Raw genomic sequence first — 23,050 nt, forward strand, 5'->3', positions numbered from 1 at the left:
TCAAAGAAAAATTATCTTGAGCTTTGTTCACTTTAATTTGCAAACAGAAACGAACTGTAATACAATCTTTGCTTATCTAACATTAGACATTACATTACATTACACTTCACGAAGAGATTTGGTATCTAACAATCGTGCTATTTACAGAAACATTACTTCTCGGAAAATGAAAGTATGAATGTGATTTTGAAAACTTTCGATAAGCAATTGCAACATTTATCGGATGCGATGATAAAGTTCAAGTTTTATTTACTTTTATTATAATCTTTTTACGTTTTTATATTTTAAATTTTATTTATTGATATTTAGTGATACAGCATACAGTCATTTTCACTCTTTGTATGCGTCAAATTAAAATCATATTATATTATTAAAGATTTTAATATATATAAATCTAGCAACGAGTTGCTTAACTTTCCCGGCAAGAGTTAAAAATTGTGTTACGCCATCTGTTATGAGATTTTATTTTAAAAAGTTTTTATATTATTAATTATTATAAAATGTCAAAAAGCTTAATTTTTATAGTAGAGATGAGTTTGATAAAAAGTTGTAAATGCTAATAACGAATGAAATCATCATTAAGTCCGTCCCCATTCGAGATATGACACATAACACCCCTTCTATCTCCCCATCCCTTTGACCTTTAACTACTAAAATTTAATAGCATCAATGCCCCTAATACACAAACCTCCCTGCAAAATTTCAGAAATTTTCGACAAAAGGCACGGGAGTTATTAAGCTTTAAAGTGGGTGAACAAAATCGTGCCCCCCACACACACTAACATCCATATATACAGAAAAAACCCCCAATTGTTTTTGCATTCCTTGACGTTTCAAGGTCCCCGAGTCCAAAAATGTAAAAATACTTGGGGGACATTTTTTGACTGATCATCTCTGTTGTATATAACAGATGGGAAATTAATGTAAAAATATATAAGTTTAAATTTAAAAAAACATAATAAATAAACAAAAGATTGCAACTGTAGATGTAACCATAGATTTAAAAAAGGAAGGAAAGAATAGGAAATCATAGTTTGGAATAAATAAAAAGAATTGAAGCGATGCGGTTACATTTATCATATGGTTGAATCGCGAAACTTAATTTTTTCCATCGGAAGTATTCAATATTTTACTGGAGGAAAAAAATATATATATTTTGTTTATTGTTTTGCACATTCTTCAACGTTTGAACAATTTATATAAATTAATAATATTTATTAACCATTCATTATTTTGATGAATTAATAACTCAAAATATAATTTAATACGTTCCTTCTAAGTCAATATTTTTGTAGTAATTCTAGATAAACTACTCGTGTAGATAAATAATTGAAAATTATTATTTAATTAAATTACTATTAAATTCTTATTCTTTTATTTACGAAAATGGTTATAAAATTTAATAATTATATTATTTTTATCGTGTTAATACTTACATAAAAGTTTCTATTGTATCCATTACTGACGTTCATTTTTCTCTTTGTTATGAAGTTAAGCTGGGGAATGAATGTAATCGAATCATCGCGATCCTTGAATCCTTTTTTTTCTGTCTTGGTTCTCACCCACGGTACGAAATATTTTTCATGTCTTGTATTGTTGCCACATACCTCAGCTTTAAATAGGCAGGGAAATACATATTGAATACACGTTAAAGAAAGGAGTTTCAACTGAAAAGAGTAAGAAAAAAAAAAATATATATATATATATATTTTTTTATATATATATGAATTTATATATATATATATATATTATTATAATTCATATAATATATATTTAATATAAATTCATTAAAAGTATCTCATGGAAAGTAATTCATTATTGTATACTGTAACTAACTGAAGATAAAATAATTTCATCTTAAAAATCTAATAAAATAATTCGAATAAAATTAAATAAAGTTGTGTAAATTGTAAGAATAAAAAATATCTTGGTAGAATAATGATAAGAATAAAAGCAATATATTTATCTAGCATTGAAGTATGATTTAAAAAATTGTAATTTAACTCTCTGGGTTAATATTGCTTTAGTAGGTATTTTTGAACTATAAAAATTGATTAGAAAATTTATTAAAATATTTTAATAATGGTAATACGTTTCTAAAGAATTTTATTTGTAAATTTTTTTTAAAAAGTTTGAATTATTTTGCTATACAAGTGTAAATCACTTGTATAGCAAAATAATTCAAACTTTTAAAAAAAAATTAAATATAATTAAATATGCAAAAATAAAAATAAAAATTAAGAATTAAAGGTTAAATTTTCTATGCTATAAAAACTTGTTTTAAAAATGTTATTTTTTTTCTTTATTTTTTCACATTTTGAGAGTTAAAATCAGGATTTATTAAAATTCTTAGCAATGTAATCATTTTGATGATATAATGTCTACTTACTGAAATGAATTTATAGATTTTCAAGATTTTAATATTTATGATTATTAATAATTTGAAAGCACATAAGCAGTTATTTAAAACTCCATTTGAAATGAATTTAATTCTTTTTCATTAACTGATTTTTTTTTTACTTCATTTGATGAGATATATTTTCATATCACAATTCAATCATGGTAACAATGATGGATGATTTGAAAAAAAAAATTATATTGTTCAACATGCCTTTTATCAAGATCAAGCAATTGTGATTTGTGATGTAGACTTTATCTCTCAAAATATAGATAAAATGTAGAATAAAAAAACGGTTTTTCTAACAAGTAATTGTTCCAACTGATTTATGGATATGTGATGATTTCACATTTATCAAAGCAGATTTTTAATTTCGAATAATAATTGTTTTTATGCATTATTTATAAAATTATATAGTTTATTATTATTATTATTATTATTATTTTATTACATAAATAATAGAGTAACTGAACCATTTATTTTTTCCTTAAGAATACTGCCTCCAGTGAGGTGAGTGAGTGATGAGGCTAATTTAACTTTATATACAACTTATAGCATTATTTTTTATTTGGAATGTTTATCAATAGATGGCAATATATTATAAATTTGTCAAAATAATTTTTAATAATTTTACAATATAAAATAATCAAAAATTGGTGAAACTGTTACTTATGAAAGATAAATTTTGTGGTGCTTTATGCATTTGAGGATTTATATTATATATTTTACTATTTGTTCTCTTTTAGCTTGTCTATAAACATTTATAGTTTTTTTTTTCCTTACGTCATTTCTTTTCTTGGTATTTCCATACAGATAAATATCAAGGTAATCAGCATATTTCAATTGTCCATGTCATATTCCAAACTGAACACTTACTATTATTCAATTGTTCAAAATTAAAAGAAAAAATTATGTAATAAAAAAGTAGGAATGTAAAATTGAATTCTTATCGTATCAAATTGTATTATATGAAATGATTAAATGATATATTGGGAGCTATTATAGGTGCTAAGTAATCACTCAGCATCTATAATTGCTTTTCCTGTAATACAGTACAATAAATTTATTAGATTTGTTCTTCTAATTGTCTACGATATAGCGTTTAATCATTTCATATAATACAATTTAAGTTATAAGATATTTAACTTGTACACTTAAATATGCACAGAGATATGATAAGGACTCATTCTTACATTCCTACTTTTTTATTACACAAATTTTTTTTTGTAATTTATTAGTTTTTATCTACAATACTTTCAAGATCTAGAATTTATTTGATCATTTATTCTAGTATATAAAATATATAGTTTATTTTTATCACTTGTTACTGTCTAATATAAAGATTTACTAAATGTATGAAAGATGTGCCCTTAAGAAAGATGTTATAACAGGTATACTTCTGACGAGGAAATTTCTCATGTGCATGTTATGTTAACTTGTAAGAACTATTTTTAACTCAGATGTGGTGATAATAGGCGTGGTGTTTATTTTATTTATTTATTTTTTTGTGGATTTTTTGAATTTATTATTAAAAATAAATTCTCATGTAACTTACTCTTACTTATTCTACGAGAAATGTAATGGATTTAATGAAAGGAATATGGAGTAATGTAAGAGAGGAGTTAATTAAAAACTTGTATTAAAAAATTTCAAATACAGTATATATTTCCAGTGTATAAAGTTTCATCATAATTTTCTTTTTAACTTTATACATTTTAATTGATTTAAAAATGAATTGTTTTCTTTTTGAATAGTTAAAAAAATTTACAAGGATCCGATTTAACGTGACAAAAATGCATATATTTTTGTAATTATTGATTTAAATTCTAATTTTATACATCGGTGAAAGCATATTCGGTCCCACAGAATCTGCCTTCTCTGGTGCATCGAAATATGATTTCAATCAATCATTTAATTCACTTGATTTAATAAATGCATTCTTCGTACATGCACTAAAAATTATATTTAAACGGATGTATGGAATATCTCTACCAGTCGGTAGCCATTATTCAAATGTAATTAATATAAGTAACATCACTTTCAATTATAAGACTCGTATATTTGGGAAAATTATTGTACAGTACGTCTTCGTTATGAAAGCGTAACTTAGTTCCTTGTAAATAGACGTAACTTTGAATTATGACTTTGCCATGATGGAAGATAATCAGAAATTTAATATTGAAGCATTTTAAGAATATCCAAAGTTAAATTTATTGGGTGATTTTTAAAAATTTGAATGATATTTCATTATTTAGGGTAGACCTAAAATAAGAAAAATTTTAGGATTTTTTTAAAAATCCAAAATACGTGATACGTTGATATTCATTTTTTAATTGTAGGAATAGCATAAGAATCTATTAATAATCTTACTGTCATTTTTTTTGCTTATTTTTATTTATTATGGCTTCTGTATAAAGCTACAAGGGACCAACCTTTGTAAGGAATTGTGGTTCGAATTTAATGAGATTATTATGATTTTGCAAGAACAGTTCGAATCGAGATATCAATCTGCAGAAAGTTGCTCGTTATAGTTTCATGGGACCCAGACAAATTTGAATTAGGGGGCCTATGTACAGTGTTGACTTCAGATATTTCTCTTCGGGGAAATTCCCCGGTATCTTCGTTCGTTTTTTAACGCAACCTTGGAGGATTAAGTTCTGAGTCCGCAATCTAGGGTCCCCAGATATGACGCCAAATTTAAATTTCAATATTCTTACCATAATAATGAGCTTATAAAGGATTGTTTTGTGGCCTCTTGTTGAAGGGGGTCTCCAGACAATTTCCCTTTTTGCCCGCACCACTGATCCGTATCTATCATTCCGATCGATTCTGTTGCAGGTTGCATCCTACCATAATGACAGAATTGAATGTATAACCTATAACATATAGCGCTAGTGAGTCACGTATTCCTAAATATATCTGGTTTTTAATTGAAAATGGCTTGTCACCACTATAATTTATAAAACCTTTACGAATACTATTCGAAAATTCCCCATTTCTGATACTAAAATAGTTAAAATCGAACTCTGTTCAGGAAAGAAATCGAATCCAGACACTTCGAGTGTAATTTAAACTGAAATGTATCTTTACCGGAAGATTTGGAGGACTTTACCCTTAATAGTAAATTAAAGCAAGATTTTAGGAAGAATTCAATGGGGGTACCTGACGTCATACACGAAAACTGTTGGCGTGGAGATTCGTCCATTGTTTTTGACCGATTTATATAAGCCTAATTGTAGAAAGAGTCACGATCGAGCTTTGTATTTAGGTCAAGAAATATCGTAGACATATATTTTCTGGCTTAAATACTGTAGAAGGCCATTAGGATATATGGAATTTCTGTCGAAGTAAGATTACCTTCGCATTTAAGTTAATGTTGTCAATTTGAGAGTTAAGTTTTTGTTAACGTTTAGTTTTAAAATATTCGTATTTAAATAAAAGTTATGAAAAATCGAATTTTAATTTATATTCCATTAATTTTCGTAGAAGGTGTTTGTTGCGCCCGAAATTTAATTAAAGTTTCAGGTGCAACAAAATTGCCTAAACTGAAAGAAGTAAAAATATTTAGATTTACGAGTTGTTTGTTTACGTGTTTAAAATGCCAGTTCCTTAATGTTTTAAAAATTTTGATAAATGTGAAAACTTTATCTCAATAATTATAAACATTAATAATTACATTTTAGATTTAATTAGAATTTAATAGTAAGAAATTGAAAATTGAAGTATTTTTACACTTCAAATTTTTTGTTTTCTCGACTCACGATCAAGAAAACAAAAAATTTCTGTATTTTATCTCAGGAATATTCAACAATGTTATGTTATTTACAGTAAAACCTGTGTAAGCCGGGAAAATCGCACGGTCCCGAATAATTTTCCTTGTTTGTCAGGTTTCCGTTTCGAACAGGTTTTTCTTTTTAACATAGAAAATCGCTTCGTTCCGAAGAATTCTTTTCCGTTTAGGCAGGTTTCAGGTTCCACTTAAAACAGGTTTTACTGTATGTATTAAAAACGTATGACGTTATATTATACCGTACACGCGAAATTTTAATAATAAAAAAATCTAACAATTATATTCTTACTGTGTATGCCTTATTTTATATTATTACAAGCTTTAAATGATTGCAGTTAGCTCAAATTCTTTGAAATTTTTAAAAGTTTTGTATTTAAATCTAACATTAATATTAGAAATTATTAGATCCGTAATACTAATAATTAGATTAAATTAGAATCAAAATAACTGGAGATAAAATAATGATAAGAATAAAATTTTCTTTTTTCTTTTCCATAAAAATTCTATTCCATATACTGTACAGACAGTGCGTGATTCATTATTATTCTGAATTATCGTGAGTTTCGTGAATAAAATTAAAATTTTATGGCAGGTTTTATACATTTACAACTACAAAAGTAATTAAAACGAATTAATTTTTTTGACAAAGCGCCGAAAATATAGATTTTTATCAGTCGAGTAATATGTAAATCATTAGTACTTTAAAATTTAACATTTTAAATAAAGAATAAAAATATAACAGTGAATTTTTAATGGGTAGAAGTATTAATTAAAAATAAATTTTGAATACATAGATTTTCATTGGCACAGTTCAACGACCTTACTTTATAGATTATTCATTTTTTTTTTTTTTAAGGCATTATTTAATGTGTGATCACTTCAGTTAATGAATGCTATAAATTTTAATGTTTCCTTTTAAAAGTTAAAAGGAAATATTATTTATATGCTGTTAATTCTTAAATTTATATATATATATATATATATTTTTTTTTTTAATATACTTCACATTGATTTTATTGTCTTGGATAACATCTGAGTCTTTGTGAAGTTAAAACGTTGTAGTAACAGTTCTCAATTACATTATACTAATTTGCACTGTTGTTGAGAATTGTTATTGATTATCAGCGCAGTTTTAAAATGTCAAGTCATTCACAGATGAATAAAGAAGAGTTATATAATGGATAAGTTATGTAGTAGCTTAATTACGTTGCAATTTGTTATAATAGGATTTGTATATGCGGAATTCCGATAGATCCAACGGAAATAATTACTTAATGAGTTTTATAACGTAAGCTTGTTTATTATTAAATATCAACTTACCGAATTAAAAAATATATATTTATACACCATTTTAATATATATACACATATATATATCTTATTCCGGCGTGTTATATTACGTTATTTAATTTATTAAAAAATTTATTTTTGTATTGGATTAATCTAAATTATAACAATTAAAATTGAATGAGAAGATATTAATAGATCTATAATTAATTCACAACGTGTCATAAAAATAATTCTAGCATCATTAAAACTATTTTAATGAAAGAAAATTGAATTTAGTAATTAAATTTGGAATTCTTTTAGCGTGTATCAGAATCGAATAATAATAAAAACATATTGTATGTATGAATTATCGCTAATGTTATGTTCGATGCATTTGGAGAAAAACTAGATGTGATGCAATAATCGTTAAATATAAAAGGAAAATAATACAAGTGATATAAAAAAAATGTCTTAGTATGCATCTGCGTATATAGCAATATTTTAAAATGGAGATAACAAAGCTATTTTAGAGGTTAACTTCCAAATAAAATTGAAACCGGTTTCCAAGTCTCCCTCGTTTTTTGTCTGGAATGGGTGATGACTGATGAGTCATTTGATTTGCTTGGGTCTGTTTTTAGTTTGGTATTTAATGGTGTTCTAACCAGAAAAACAAGATTCAGCACTATTGTTGACAAAAGGGCAGGTGGTTGACCGCTTAAAAAACGGTTATATAGCATTTTCTATATTAATTCGATTTTCATATTTTAAATTTAATATTGCTGCCATTGAACTGATTTTTTTTATAAGTAATAAATTTAATTAAACAAATATAAAGGATACGTATGAATAAACGAATGGTAACTCATTAGTACTAAATTTTCATACAATGACTCATCTGTTATAAATGAAAATTATAAAAATTTGAAATGATGTTTAAAAAGTTTTTAATCAATTTTATTAGTTAATTCTATTTATTCCTTAGTGTTTTTTATAGGCAAGAAAATAAAAAAGTTCAAATATTTGAAAATAATTTAAAGACTATGATCCTTATTCATTTCAATTACATTTCAGAATAAAGTATTGATTCATTAGTAAATTCATTTTTTATGATTATTCAGTCATATTATCAAAGTCAGCAGGATAAAAATTAAATATTCAACAGTACAAAATAAAAAATATGAAATTCCATAATTTTTTCATAAGCAGTTTCAATCAGCGTTCCATTTTTCTTACTAAACATAATTGATATCTTTACAGTTGAAATGGATTTTAATGTAGTAAATTGGACTGGCATTGTGTATAACTTTTTCAATGCATCAATTACAGTATTAATACAGTATTATTAATTTTATTTGCATATTGTTTTTGTTAAATAAAATCTTTATTTTATATGAAAGCTAAAATTATTATTCCATTCTTTTATTATAATTTTTTAATTTTATTTTTGTTTTTAATACTGTTTATAATTTTACATTCTTAAAGATATTTGACATTAATCATTGTGATAATTAACAGGAATTTTAGACTATAACATTTTTAGTCTATTATTTACATACTTTTTGAATTTATTAAAAGAAATGTAATATATGACAATCAGTATTATGCTTATTTGGTAAATGTAATTTATTCTGTGAGAAAACCTTTAATGCATTAGTTCATTTAAAAATAAATATGTTTATTAGCAGATATTTTAATAAAATATAAATTTTCTAATAAAAAATAATCGAAAATACATTTATTTATGAAGAATTGGTTATTTTTCCAAATTTATAAGATTTTAAAATATATTATATTACAAGAAAATATTTTTTTTTCCTGTGTAATACATTTACAAAATAACAAGCTTTGTAAAATTAAAATTTTAATGCTAACTTTTATTTATTACATCCATTACTTTAAGAAAATAATTCTTTTAAGCAAATATACTTAGTTATTTAATATTGATCTTATAATATTAATTACAAATTTATATTACAATATAAATAAAACAGTTTAAAGTAAATTAAAAAGAGATATTAAATAAAATTGAAGTTAATTTGAACTTTCAATACTTTTGTTTTGTGTAATGTATAAGAGATTAAATTTATTATTCACATAAACTATCTGCTTTTTCGAGACTATTCTTAAATATTCAGTCAAAGTATTTTTTTTGAATGTTAAATAATTTAATTATACAGACTTTCTTTAATCAGGCAATGCTTTCTTAGACACTAATATCCTTTGCATATTGTATTTCATATCAGACTAATAAATACAGACTTAGAGACACCCAAGCTGAATATATCTCATTTCATTATAAATGAAACAAATAAGATTTTGATTTTTAATGGTTAATACTATCTGATGATGTAATTATATAAAATAATATTACTATTACTCAATAAGAAATTGTAATCTAGTTAAAGATGGGATATCAAAATTAATATAGATAGATATTGGAACATAAAAAGTTTTTAAATTTGTTATGAATATTTAAACATTTTTAGCATAAATTAAATCATAATATAGTAACTATAGTGAAATTTATATATTAAAAATTATTAAGATTTAAATTTTATAATTCCTATTACAGTGAAACCTGCTAATGTGACCTGTATAAGATCACCACTTTGAGCTGGTCCCTTCAGTTGTCACATTAGCAGGTTTCATTGTACCAACACCAACAACTGCTGTAAATCATCAGGCTATAATTTGGAATAAATAATTATAAATTACAAATGAATTGTAATTTATAATTATTCGTTTACAGATTTATAAGTTGTTTATAGGTTTCATTGTATATTTACAGATTTATAAGTTGTTTATAGGTTTCTTTGTAGGTTTATTAAAAAAAAATAAAAGTAGACAAGCTAATAATTAGCTTGTCTACTTTTATTTTTTTTTAATAATTATTTTTGTTTGATATAGTATAAGTTTCAATTCGTTCTTTTTCATTTACACATATCATCTTTGGAAGTATAAAAAATATTAGTATCAGTAATGTAATCTGCATAGATATCTTATCTTGTTCTATACTTTCAATAATAATTTTTTTGTTTTGAAAGTATGGAATATACTGTCTTAATTATGTAAGTAATTTCTTTAATTAGTTTTACTTTTTATTCTGTAAATCTTTAGGCCAGTTGTAGAAACGAGGTCTAACCTAATCCATTGTCAGATTATATTCTTTTCCTCTTAGGCAAAACAAGTGATCATTGTTAATTATAGTTGATCATATCAAAGCTGTATTTTAGAGTTGAAAAGAATAAATCATGGTTTATTCTAGAACTCACTTCTGTACTTCACTCACCTAAAATGTCCAATACATGTTTAAACATAACTTTAAATAAACATAATGTTAAATTTACATATAACATAACTTTAAATTGTTAATCAACTGGTATTACATTAGAATCTTAATTATTGTCTGAGATAAACCTGTAAGTGAGTACACTATTATTCTTAATTCTAAAGGACTTTTTAAAGAAAGTTTAAAATGATAGTATTACAAAATTGTTTATTTCCTTTCATCATTTTAACTTCAATGTGAGATGAACTATTTATACTAAAGTGTAACTGCAATAATACACATTTGTATTCTTAAAACTTGTATGTACAGTAGAATCTTGTTTTAACAGATCACTTGGGCTGTCAGAAATCATTTGTTGTTCCAAGAATTCATTATATTGCAAACAATGAATTGCCTACACATCCAGGAAAATATCCGTTATTTAACCCCCTACATTTAAGAAATACCTGTATCTGAAATAATTCAGTCTTTTGAGATCTCTATTCTTTATTCTATAGAAATACATATGTTACAAGATCATATATTATGTCATATGTATGTACTGGTACAACGAAGCTAAAGGAAACTGTATGTACTGTAAGCACAGAGAGGCAAATTATGTAATCTCGTTAGCACTTCATGTCACGATTTGTTAAAACACTTATCCATCTTGGTTTATTTTGAATGCCCCTTTTCTTCCTATTGACAACAACAACTTGATATTAGTAATGCCATGTACAGCCTGTTCATTTATGTTGAAACTCATCAGGAAGATCTTCATGACTTGAAAAGACTTGATGGCCTTACTAAATTTTGGCACTGCACTTGGACTAGCATCAGAACATTTACTAGTTGGCTCCTCTTCAATCACATTGACCTGCTGACTCTCTTCATACAATTCTTCAAATGAACATATGTGAGATGTAACAAGTGCATCATTGAATTCTACAAATTCCTGGAAATACCCAAATATTAACTAAATGTTGAAAAAAACATGAAGTTTACAATAGATAGGGCTAGAAAAAAATTCATTATTCTGAGTTATGAATATGCTAAAAGGAGATAAAATTATATTGATTTAGTGGGACCTGGAGAAAAATCTGTTATTCCAAGAAATCCATTATTCCATCATCCATTAAAATAAGATTTTACTGTATTAGCTGTATAGTAAATTATTTAAAAAATTGTTCTTATGATTAAAGTCATTAGTAAAAAAAGGCTTAAAAGTGATATCATATAAATCTTTTATAATTTATTTGTAATTTTTAATCCAAAATGTTTGCGGCAGTCTATATCATCAGAGTTTTTGGTTATCCATGGGTATCATCAGTCCACATTAATTCAGTAATTGGAGTTCTACTGTAATATCCTAATATCAAAAGTTTAATAAAAAGTTCCCAATTTAAATCTATTATTTAACAATTAGTTTTTTTTATCTTTTGTGATTCTAAAGCATATATTATTGACTTACATTTATATTTAGTTGACTTAAGTGACATGCTATCATTTTTATACTTTAAGTATATTTGATATCATAATTAAAATTGTGATGAACATTGACTAGAATTAGTGATATTTTTAGCATTTTGGAAAATCTATGATTGAATAATATCTGTTTCAGACAGATTCTTCTATAAAATCTATAAATATCTATTCTATAAAAGATTCTTCTATAAAATCACATATTAATAAACTTATGATTGAGTTTTTAAAATCTAAACTAGTCTTTGTTTATATTGTGATCAATTCTTGATGAATATTTAAATTTATTTAAAATTAATACAAGTACTTTTTGACATTTGAATACAGTTCTTTTATCTAGAGATAGACAGTTAAGCCATCATCATGTTATAATTTTAATAATTATAATAAATTATTAAATTATTATTAATTATTAATAAATTGTAAATTAATTTATAAATCTCTTAGATTATTTTTTAAATAATCTTGTGTAAAATATTCAGAATTTCTGACTGTGATTTTTTTCAATTTATTATTTTATTTCAAGTTTAAAAAGTTTATAGTTTCTAGATTAAAAGAAATTAAAAATGCTTAAATTATATTTTTTTAATAATTTATATTAATTAACACAATAAAGGTATTTATTTGTTGGGATTATATGGCAACTGTCAAGTGCACTGATAAAATTAATAATCTGCACTTTATATATGACTTAACAAATGAATACCTATACTTATAAATGAACTCTCATAGATGCTGTTAATGCTATTATTAGACTTTTTAAGGTCTGTTTATTCCTATTATAAAAGAATAAATCTTCATTTACTAAGTGGAATGTTTATTGCCAACATTGAAAAGTTATTTTGTGAAGTTAAGTATTTTATGTTTTTATTTTTTGAAATATCAATTCACATAAACAAAGATATTAGATTATGGAATCAGATTTCAAAATTTTTTCATAAAATATTCAGTTAAATTTGAAAATATATCTGATTAAAGCTTATTTTTCTTTTTTACAAATGTTTTTTTGGTATACAAGCCAACATTAGGATATCGAGTAAGTGTTAACCATATGTAATACTATGTATTTAAAATAAGCTAAGCTAGTATGCTAGCCAAAGTATAAATTAAAATCTTATATAAGTATACTTAACCTGTACTTTGGGAATGTTTTTATTTTTCTTATCTATGGTGTATTTTTATAAACATTGATAATTTAATGTTATATTAAGTATGGATTCTACTTATGAGTATTCTTAAGAATGAAATTTATTTATAATCTATTGATTTTGTGTAAATGTTTTTGGAGACTTCCTCATTTTTCATATTTGAATTCTTGAAGATAGAAGAGAAATGATTTTTTATAGCAGAAGTTATCAAAACTATTGCATGTGTTATCTTATTAAATGAATTGTCCAAGATGTTAAATAAAACCTATTTATTGATATTTCTATATACTAATAACCCAGTGGTTCTCAATTAGCGTGCTGGAACATGAATTGAGAGCCATTTATTTAAATGAATGAAAAAATAATGTGAAACATTAATACAATTAGTACAGAAATGTTGTATACAGTATATTTAAAATTGTATCCCAATATAATTGCTTTATTTTGCAATAAAAATCTAATTATATTCATTGTTTCAAAACGATAATGATTTGACTTTAACTTGAACAAGTGGAAAGCAAAAGTCTAAAGCAGTGGTTCTTAATCAGTGTGCCAAGGCATGCTGGTTGAGAACCACTATATAAACCTATTAATGAAGAGTATTTGTACTGACAGTTTACAGGTTCTTCTTTGAAGATTTGTTATTTATATATAGTTAATAAATAATCATTGCATCTTATAGATAAACTAAATTAGTCAAAAAATTGTGAAGAAATAACATTCTGTAATGTGGATGTTTTTTATTTACGACAAATTACTTTATGTATTAATAGGCTATAATATTGCAATTTTTTTTCTTGTATATAGTTTGATATTTACGTGTATTATATGAAATTAGAGAATGATTCCATTTCAAGGTGAATATGGTTAAGTATTAAATGAAAAACAAATTAATAGATTAAAAATTGTCAGTTTTGTTCTAATAAGAATTAATGATTATTATGTTAATTGCTTCTTGTCCTTATTTTAAGTATTCTAAAAATGTTCATGAGAGTTATTTAAGGACTTGTTACATCAAGGAGAAGAACACAAAAACTAGAGGACAACAATTGTTTTTCAGTTACAATAAATATCTGAAAAATGATTGTCATCTTTTAGTTTTTGTGTGATCCTTTCCTTGACATAACAAAGTCGTTAAATAAAATAAGGTTCTCATGAGCATTTTTTTAGAATAATTGATGATTATTCTTATTAAATATTACAATTCTAATATATGGTAAAATCCAAAATCAAAGCTGGAATTGATAACTTGTAAAATCAAAACCATTTGTAATTCTAATAATTTAACCAATGATCAAGTATATTTAAAACAGAAAACTCTCCAAAAGCACTATAAATCAAAAGCATAAAATAAATATTCTAACATTTTCAATTACATATGTAATCTCCAAAATTGTTTATTCTAATATTTCAATACATTTTCTTAAATATGCATTCTTATGTTAAGTTTGAATATTAAATGTATGTATATATTTAATTAATATTTAAATTTCAAACTGAACAAGACTATATATGTATATGTATACAGTGATGGGAATTCAAATAATTTAACAACTGGTTCACTGCACTAGTGACTGTTTTAAGCGTAAAAAACATTTATAAGTTTATGTGAAGGGCCTGACAGTATTTTTTCACAACAATGTAAGTTGCACATTGAAAAAATATACAAAATAATAATAATAGTTGTAAGAATGAACTAAAACACATAATATAATGCCTTAAAACAAATATTAAAAATGATCATCTCATTGCATTCACCAGCTTTGAGTACCTGGATGAGAACAAATCAACATTATGCGACAATTACTTAAGAATACATTTCCTAATGTAACTAAAAAGATTATAAATGTATTACCTAAATTATATCTGATGGAAAGCAACAAATGATTTAAGATATTTCCATAATGCCTCTTGATTGGTGTCTTCTTTGTTTGGTTTAATTTGCTTTATTTTTTTATCTGAAGATCTTTGGCTGTGTGATTAATCCTTACTTCTCTTATCTGGCACTGTCCAGCAATAGAAATTAATGTCTTAATATTTATATAAATTGCATTTTATTTGGAATGGAAACATATTTATTTCCTGGATCCAGAAACAGACATTTGTGCCTAGAGTTTTTCACTTGTATTCACATAGCATTTAAGCAGAAGACATTAAAAGTTTGATTGTGTTAGGTGGTTACAGATTGCAATTGTAGCAGCAACTAATTCTCACTCACATTTATTCCTCCAATCTGCATTGAACTGTTAAAATGTTGGCAGACTTATGAAAACAGACTTTTACGATAAATTATCTAAACAAATATTACAAGTACAATTTTGACAGCTTGTTCACTGAAGTAAAAATAATTTAGGAAGCAGTTCTACCAAACTGATTCAAACCAGCTGAATCCCATCATTGTGTGTGTGTGTGTGTGTCTGTGTGTATATATATATATATATAAATTAAATTTATTATTAAACCTTTGTATTTGTGAGTTTAATACAATTATTGATTTTGTATTTAAAATATATTTGATAACTAGCTGACCCGGTCACGCGTTGTTGTGGCTCAAAATGTATCTATTATAATTGTGTAACACTTCCCCCGTAAAGGGGATTTCAAAAAATCCCTTTTTAGTGTATATTCTGTTGACGTCACCTATTAAAACGCAATTAAAAACGCAAAAAACCGCATGTAAAATAGTATAAATAGAAGCCGAGTTCTTCACAGTAAGCCTTCTTAATCCTGTCCCTTTCCCCGCTGGGGAATATCGAAAAATCCCTTTTCAGTGTATATTCTGTTGACGTCACCTATTAAAACGCGATTAAAAACGCAAAAAACCGCATGTAAAATAGTATAAATAGAAGCCGAGTTCTTCACAGTAAGCCTTAATCCTGTCCCTTTCCCCGCTGGGGAATATCGAAAAATCCCTTTTTAGTGTATATTCTGTTGACGTCACCTATTAAAACGCGATTAAAAACGCAAAAAACCGCATGTAAAATAGTATAAATAGAAGCCGAGTTCTTCACAGTAAGCCTTAATCCTGTCCCTTTCCCCGCTGGGGAATATCGAAAAATCTCTTTTCAGTGTATATTCTGTTGACGTCACCTATTAAAACGCAATTAAAAACGCAAAAAACCGCATGTAAAATAGTATAAATAGAAGCCGAGTTCTTCACAGTAAGCCTTAATCCTGTCCCTTTCCCCGCTGGGGAATATCGAAAAATCCCTTTTCAGTGTATATTCTGTTGACGTCACCTATTAAAACGCGATTAAAAACGCAAAAAACCGCATGTAAAATAGTATAAATAGAAGCCGAGTTCTTCACAGTAAGCCTTAATCCTGTCCCTTTCCCCGCTGGGGAATATCGAAAAATCTCTTTTCAGTGTATATTCTGTTGACGTCACCTATTAAAACGCGATTAAAAACGCAAAAAACCGCATGTAAAATAGTATAAATAGAAGCCGAGTTCTTCACAGTAAGCCTTAATCCTGTCCCTTTCCCCGCTGGGGAATATCGAAAAATCCCTTTTCAGTGTATATTCTGTTGACGTCACCTATTAAAACGCGATTAAAAACGCAAAAAACCGCATGTAAAATAGTATAAATAGAAGCCGAGTTCTTCACAGTAAGCCTTAATCCTGTCCCTTTCCCCGCTGGGGAATATCGAAAAATCCCTTTTCAGTGTATATTCTGTTGACGTCACCTATTAAAACGCGATTAAAAACGCAAAAAACCGCATGTAAAATAGTATAAATAGAAGCCGAGTTCTTCACAGTAAGCCTTAATCCTGTCCCTTTCCCCCGTAGGGAGAATTTTGACATGTATATTATATAAAAACACGTTCATATTCGAATGCAACGTTGTGTCAAAATTTCAAAGGAATCGGTAGGAACAAACAAACGTTATATTTTATTTATATAGATAGATAGAAAATGATCTTTAGTCCATTCTCACAGAAAAGCATAATGCCTCACAGAAAAGCAAACTTAAGTCGTCAGAAGTTAGCGCCATCTGTTGGACATGAAAGCCTTAATCCATATATAAATATATTTTTGAAAGGGGGAAATGGTGATCTTCACATATGCCACAAACCTTCGCGGGAATGTATTAAACAACTTCCCAAAGTTTCATGGCAATCGGATAAATGGTGTGGTAATGCATGAAGGACAAACACACACACACACACATTCGTTTTTATATATATAGATTAAACATAGTCATGGAAAAGTTTGGTTTCTGAGGAGTGACCTGTATACTTATTTTACTTTTTTAAATTGTGTAAAAGAAAAATATATTTTAACTTAAATAGACTAAATAAAAAACAAATTTAAATGAAAACATGAATTATTAAAATGGCAAAAATATATTAATCATTAAAAGATTGTCATATTTTTCTCGTATAATTGGAAATATCTATGAAATCTAAACTTAATTTAATTCCTATATAATCCAGGTTTTTATGATGATAATTCATTTACATTTAGTTTAAAATTATGAAAAATTTATCATATTATCTTAAAATCTTTTTAGGTATAATAATTTCTTTTATTTCAAAAGATTGTAAATACTATTGCTTTTGTTTCTGATATATTATTTTATTCTTTTACCAATTTTTTTTACTTTAAAAAGTGATATATTTAATAATCATGGATAAAATAAAATAAATCAACATATGCTAGTGTAGTAAAGATATCATTACAAGTAATATAATCTTTTACTCTAGATATAGTGATGATGTGATGACTGTGTATTATAAAATGATTAATCAAGCATTGAAAAATAAAGAAAATTAGATTGAAAATTTGTCATTATAAAAGTAATTTACATATCTTGATGAAAATTTTTCTTTCAATTTTTTTAGCTGTGTATTTATTTATGACATAAACTTTTTATAGTAGTCCTGCATGTTTTTCTCCTTAAATGCTATGATGTCAAAATCTTAATAAAAACATGATTTGGATACAATTAGATCAAATTTAGTTTGTCCAATAATGCATATTTTGTGTGTTTTTAAAAATGCATATACAATAAAATATGCATTTATGATTTTTACTGCATATTTTGCAGATTTGACCATTTTCAGGACTAAATAAGTGCTTTATAAACTTTATAGTTTGTTTGCATGATTGCAAGTGCTATTTTTCAAATGAACTGTAGTCCATTTCTATTATCTGTGCAGTGAATCATTTTTGCACAGTTACATTTTGTCAAGTGAGAAATACCACTCAGCCATCCAATTACAGATGAGTGTGCAAAATTCAAAGTACAGTGGATGGTCGGATAACAAACACTTTCGGGAAAGATTTTTATATTCGGACAACAAACACCTCACAGAACAAACACAAGAAAAAGCGACATAAAATAATGAATACTGATTGGTCTTCATTTTGTCTTCAGGCAACAATTTGAAACTTTTCAGAGCGCAGGAGACATCGACATCGATTTTTATTATTACATATAAATAAACATAGTAAGAAAGTATATATTTTTTATTTTTTGGAGTTTCCAGAACGAATTAATCAAATTTGCATAAAAACCTATGGTAAATCGATAATCGGTTAAAGAACAATTTGGATAGCGAACAAAGTCTTGAAACGGATTATGTTCGTTAACCGATCACCCACTGTATTTTAAATTTTAGTGTTTAACTCGCATTTTTTTAACCTAGTCATCCGCATATATTTTGTAAACAAATCTTGTATATATAGAAATAAATTCAATAATGATTGATTAGATAGTACAGAAAATCATAAAATTTTATTGAATATGTAATTTTTTTATAATTTACTTGATTGTGCACTTCCTACATGAAACATTATTCTAATATATATTTTTGTCATATTAAAATAATGTGTAATTAGACAGTGTGAAATCATAATTTTGAAATCTTTTCTGTCATTTATTGTTGCATGTTTACCCCCTCCAACTTAAACAGTGGATATAATGTCATGATTTTAAATGCATTTAAATCAGTCCTTAGTAATTATTGATAATGTGCAATTATTACCACTTATTGTTATAAGTCTTAATCATGCCTTAAAAGCAGTTAAATGTTAATTGTTTTAATTGTCACTTACTCCTAATACAATATCATAGTTTAAACTGTTGGCATCACATTAGCTATTGTTAAAGTTGGTAGTGGACAAACAGTATTGCATAAGTTATATACAGTGGGTGATCGGTTAATGAACAGTTTGGACAGCGAACAAATTGGATAACAAACACTTTTGTGAAAGATTTTTATGTTTGGACAACAACCATTTCACAGAACAAACACAAAAAAAAGCGACATAAAATAATGAATACCGATTAGTTTTTCCTTGTCTCCAGGGTAACACTTTGAAACCTTTCAGAGTGCAGAAGACACTCAACCCAATACCAATCAGATATTATTACTTCTAACTTTGAAACTCTCCATTGTAATTCCAGCTTTTTGTTTATCTTTCTGACAAATAATTTTTTATTGTCTTTGCGAGACTGTTGGGCACTCGTTAAGTTTTGCATTGGTTTTTATTTTCTAAAGGTGAGAGTTTAACTGTCCTATCAGATATTTGTTAATGGTTTAACAACAAAATTTCGAATTTCATTCAGGCCTCACATTTACATAATTCTTTTGGTGCTAGTTGATTTTTGTTTGCTGAATTTTTGTAACTGCTTTCCTGAACTTTTTATGTCAAAAAGACATTGATAATATTATGAAGCCTAAAAAGAGTGGAATGTCAAGAACTGTACTCACCTTAGAAACCAAGCAAGAGATAATAGCCAAGGTAGAGAGTGGGCAAATGGTGTCTGATGATGCTAGGCAGTATGGCTTGAACAGGTCTACAGTAGGCACAATCTTAGCTAAGAAAGATATAATCAAGAAGGCTCTAGCAGCTAAAGGAGTAACGAAAATCACATCTGAGAAATAAAGATGTGTCATATATGAAAAATGGAGAGATTGCTTTTAGTTTCTTATTACATGTAAATAAACATAGTAAGAAAGTACATAAGTTTTTATTTATTTTTTGGAGTTTCCAGAATGAATTAATCAAATTCCCATAAAAATATATTTCAAAAACTGGGTAATCGTAAATATACCACTCACCAAACCATCACCAGTTCATGTCACAAAAAAAAAAGAAAAAGACTTTTTTTTCTTTTTTCGTGACATGAACTGGTGATGGTTTGGTGAGTGGTATATTCCCATAAAAATCTATGGTAAGTTGATAATTGGTTAATGAACAATTTGGATAGCAAACAAAATCTTAGAACGTTAACTCGTTAACTGTATTAAAAAAATTTCAGAATTTATTAATTTTCCAGAATTTCTCTAATTGTAGTTTTATTTACTTACTCTACTTAATGTTATTAGTTAGATATTGTATCAGTTTAGGACGTTTCAAAGTGATTATAATAAGTGGAAGCTACTTAATTTTATATTCCATAATATAAACAAATTGGTGAAGTATATTTGAAAACTTTAAAGATTTATTTATAATTAATAAATATCAAATATTAATTATTTTAAACTAATTTAAAATATTTTAGTTTTAATGTACAAATATTTAAAAATTATTAGGGTGGTTCATTAAATAAAAATAAAAAATGGAGGCAAAAGTTAATGGTGTTGCTGATGAAGATGTGAAGGCGATTGACAAATTTGATCCAGACGATCCGGAATGTCAGAGACAGATGTGGAGACCTGCTGATATTGAACAAGATATGAAGGAAATGATAAGACGTAAAAGAGTAGAAATGATTATGAATAGGTAAACATAAGTTTTTTGTTAATATTTCTGTTGCTTTTAAATGCAGTTAGCTAAAGATTAGTTAATAAAATTATAAAATATTGTGAAACTGGCTTTATTGTTTTAATTCTAAGTGCTTTTAGTTTACTAAACCATTAGTAATAAAGTTCTATATTTTTATCACTAAGATGAAATACTGAATAATTTATGCATGTATTGTTTTTAAGTTATATATAATTTTTCATAAAATATGTATAATAGGGTGGTCCTTATTACAGGATTCAAGAACAAAAGTTATACATTGTATTGGGACACTTTTCAAACTTATTCTTATATTAATAAAAAGAAATATTCCCAAAATTTGGCTAAATTTAGATGAAATTTAAAGACTGTTACCAAAATTTGAAACATTAGTTATTTTTTATTTTAAGCAAAACACAAGGTAATATGTTATTAAGCATTTAAAATTTACAGTTGGTAATTTCCATGCTACAGTATCACAAGATGAACATAATAACATATATCAATATTCACAGTGGAATATTAATTGTTTTTGGCAAGTGTTTTCTTCCTAAAGTGTGGATAGTTCTGGTGATCACTGGTAATCTGCAGAAGAAATTGGTTTTGTTGTTCAACCTGAATGTTTAGTCATTTGTATTCCTCAATTAGAGCAAGTCTGCGTTCTGCCATATTGTTAATGCATTTTATGGACCTGATGCACTTTTCTGTGGCAATGTAGTTCATGTCAGAAGGTCAGAGTTTGAGATCCAATTCTGAATTTTAAGTCAGGACCAAGTATGTTGAAAAACCTCAGCATTGGCTGACCCAAAATAGTCCAAATTTTTCTCCAAGATGCTATTCTGATCGACTGTCACTCGGTTTGTGATGTTCTCATTACTTTTATTTGGAGAGCTCAAATCATTTTGGCTTTTGTATCTATTGGTATTCTTTTATCAAAGAAACCAAAGACAACCAACTCTTTGCAAAGGTACCACAGATGACCAGCAAGCTTCTTCAAAGCAGCATTTGTAACTGTGAAGTTTGTAGTCTTGTGCTCTTAGAGGTTCTTTAATTGAAGCATGTAATTTAAAGGTGCAGCAGATAGAAGTAGACCTTCAAACCATGCCTTTAAATAGCATTTCAAAACAAAATTTGCAATGCTCTGTATCCCAGCTTCTTTTTTCCTTAATGGAAATTGTGTCTTGAACATCAATGTTTTGATTGTCTAAATGGCTTTGGCCAGCTAATGAGCCTTACACTTTGCACCAGGAACAAGAAATCTAATTCTGCAACCAAGTTTACCTGTAAGAAAGATGATGCAGATTTTCAGGAGTTCTTTGCAATCATTACAAGGTTGCTAATGGATTGATCCATAGCAAAAATGATTATTTTGTCTTTAATGTTGGCAATAGCACTGGCAGTGTGATCAAGTGTGATTCTGTATTCAGCCTAATTCACTGATGCCCAATGAGCTTGAAATTTCTTGAATATTAGTATTTCTGAGCTTGCTGATTGAGTTACAAAAAACTGTCTTTTCTATCACTGTATCAGAAGACGTAATAGAGTGAGGTGCTCCTACTGCCTGTACTTATGTAAGATTTTAATAATGAGTGGTCTTATGCTTAGCATTGTGGCATGTTGTGATTTTTCATTTTATGATAGCAATCCCTAAATATTACTTCATAATTAATTAAATTTTATCAAAATTATTTTTCTAAATAATGAAACAGATTCAAACATGTCCCATCAAATTTTCTCAAACTTAAAAATAAGGATCACCTTAATGTATAAACAGTATAATTTTATTTTTATTTTACCTTTTTATTAATTTAGATGATACTTAATTTTATAATAAAAATAGTTAAAATTCTATTTATTTCTTTAAAAAAATGAGTAATCTAAATGTTTGTTTGCACATTTTAAAATGCTATGCAATGAAATATAAAAATTTATGATATAATTAAAGTGATGTTAAATTATAAA

The 23,050-nt window shown here is 26.4% G+C and overlaps 1 protein-coding gene across 12 annotated transcripts in view; it reads left to right on the forward strand.

Annotated features, from left to right (window-relative positions):
• The window catches only part of hts (adducin 1-like protein hts), a 106,025-nt gene that overhangs the window by 9,552 nt on the left and 73,423 nt on the right, over positions 1-23,050 (forward strand). For all 12 annotated transcript variants that reach the window (XM_067280525.1, XM_067280527.1, XM_067280524.1 and 9 more), the window contains exon 2: positions 20,899-21,088. In XM_067280525.1, the coding sequence (XP_067136626.1) occupies positions 20,925-21,088 (164 nt within the window). In that variant the 5' untranslated portion in view covers positions 20,899-20,924. The remainder of the gene's footprint in view (positions 1-20,898; positions 21,089-23,050) is intronic.

This window comes from Centruroides vittatus, unplaced genomic scaffold (assembly GCF_030686945.1).
Source record: "Centruroides vittatus isolate TY-2023 unplaced genomic scaffold, ASM3068694v2 contig_884, whole genome shotgun sequence".
Taxonomy (NCBI): Eukaryota; Metazoa; Arthropoda; class Arachnida; order Scorpiones; family Buthidae; genus Centruroides; species Centruroides vittatus.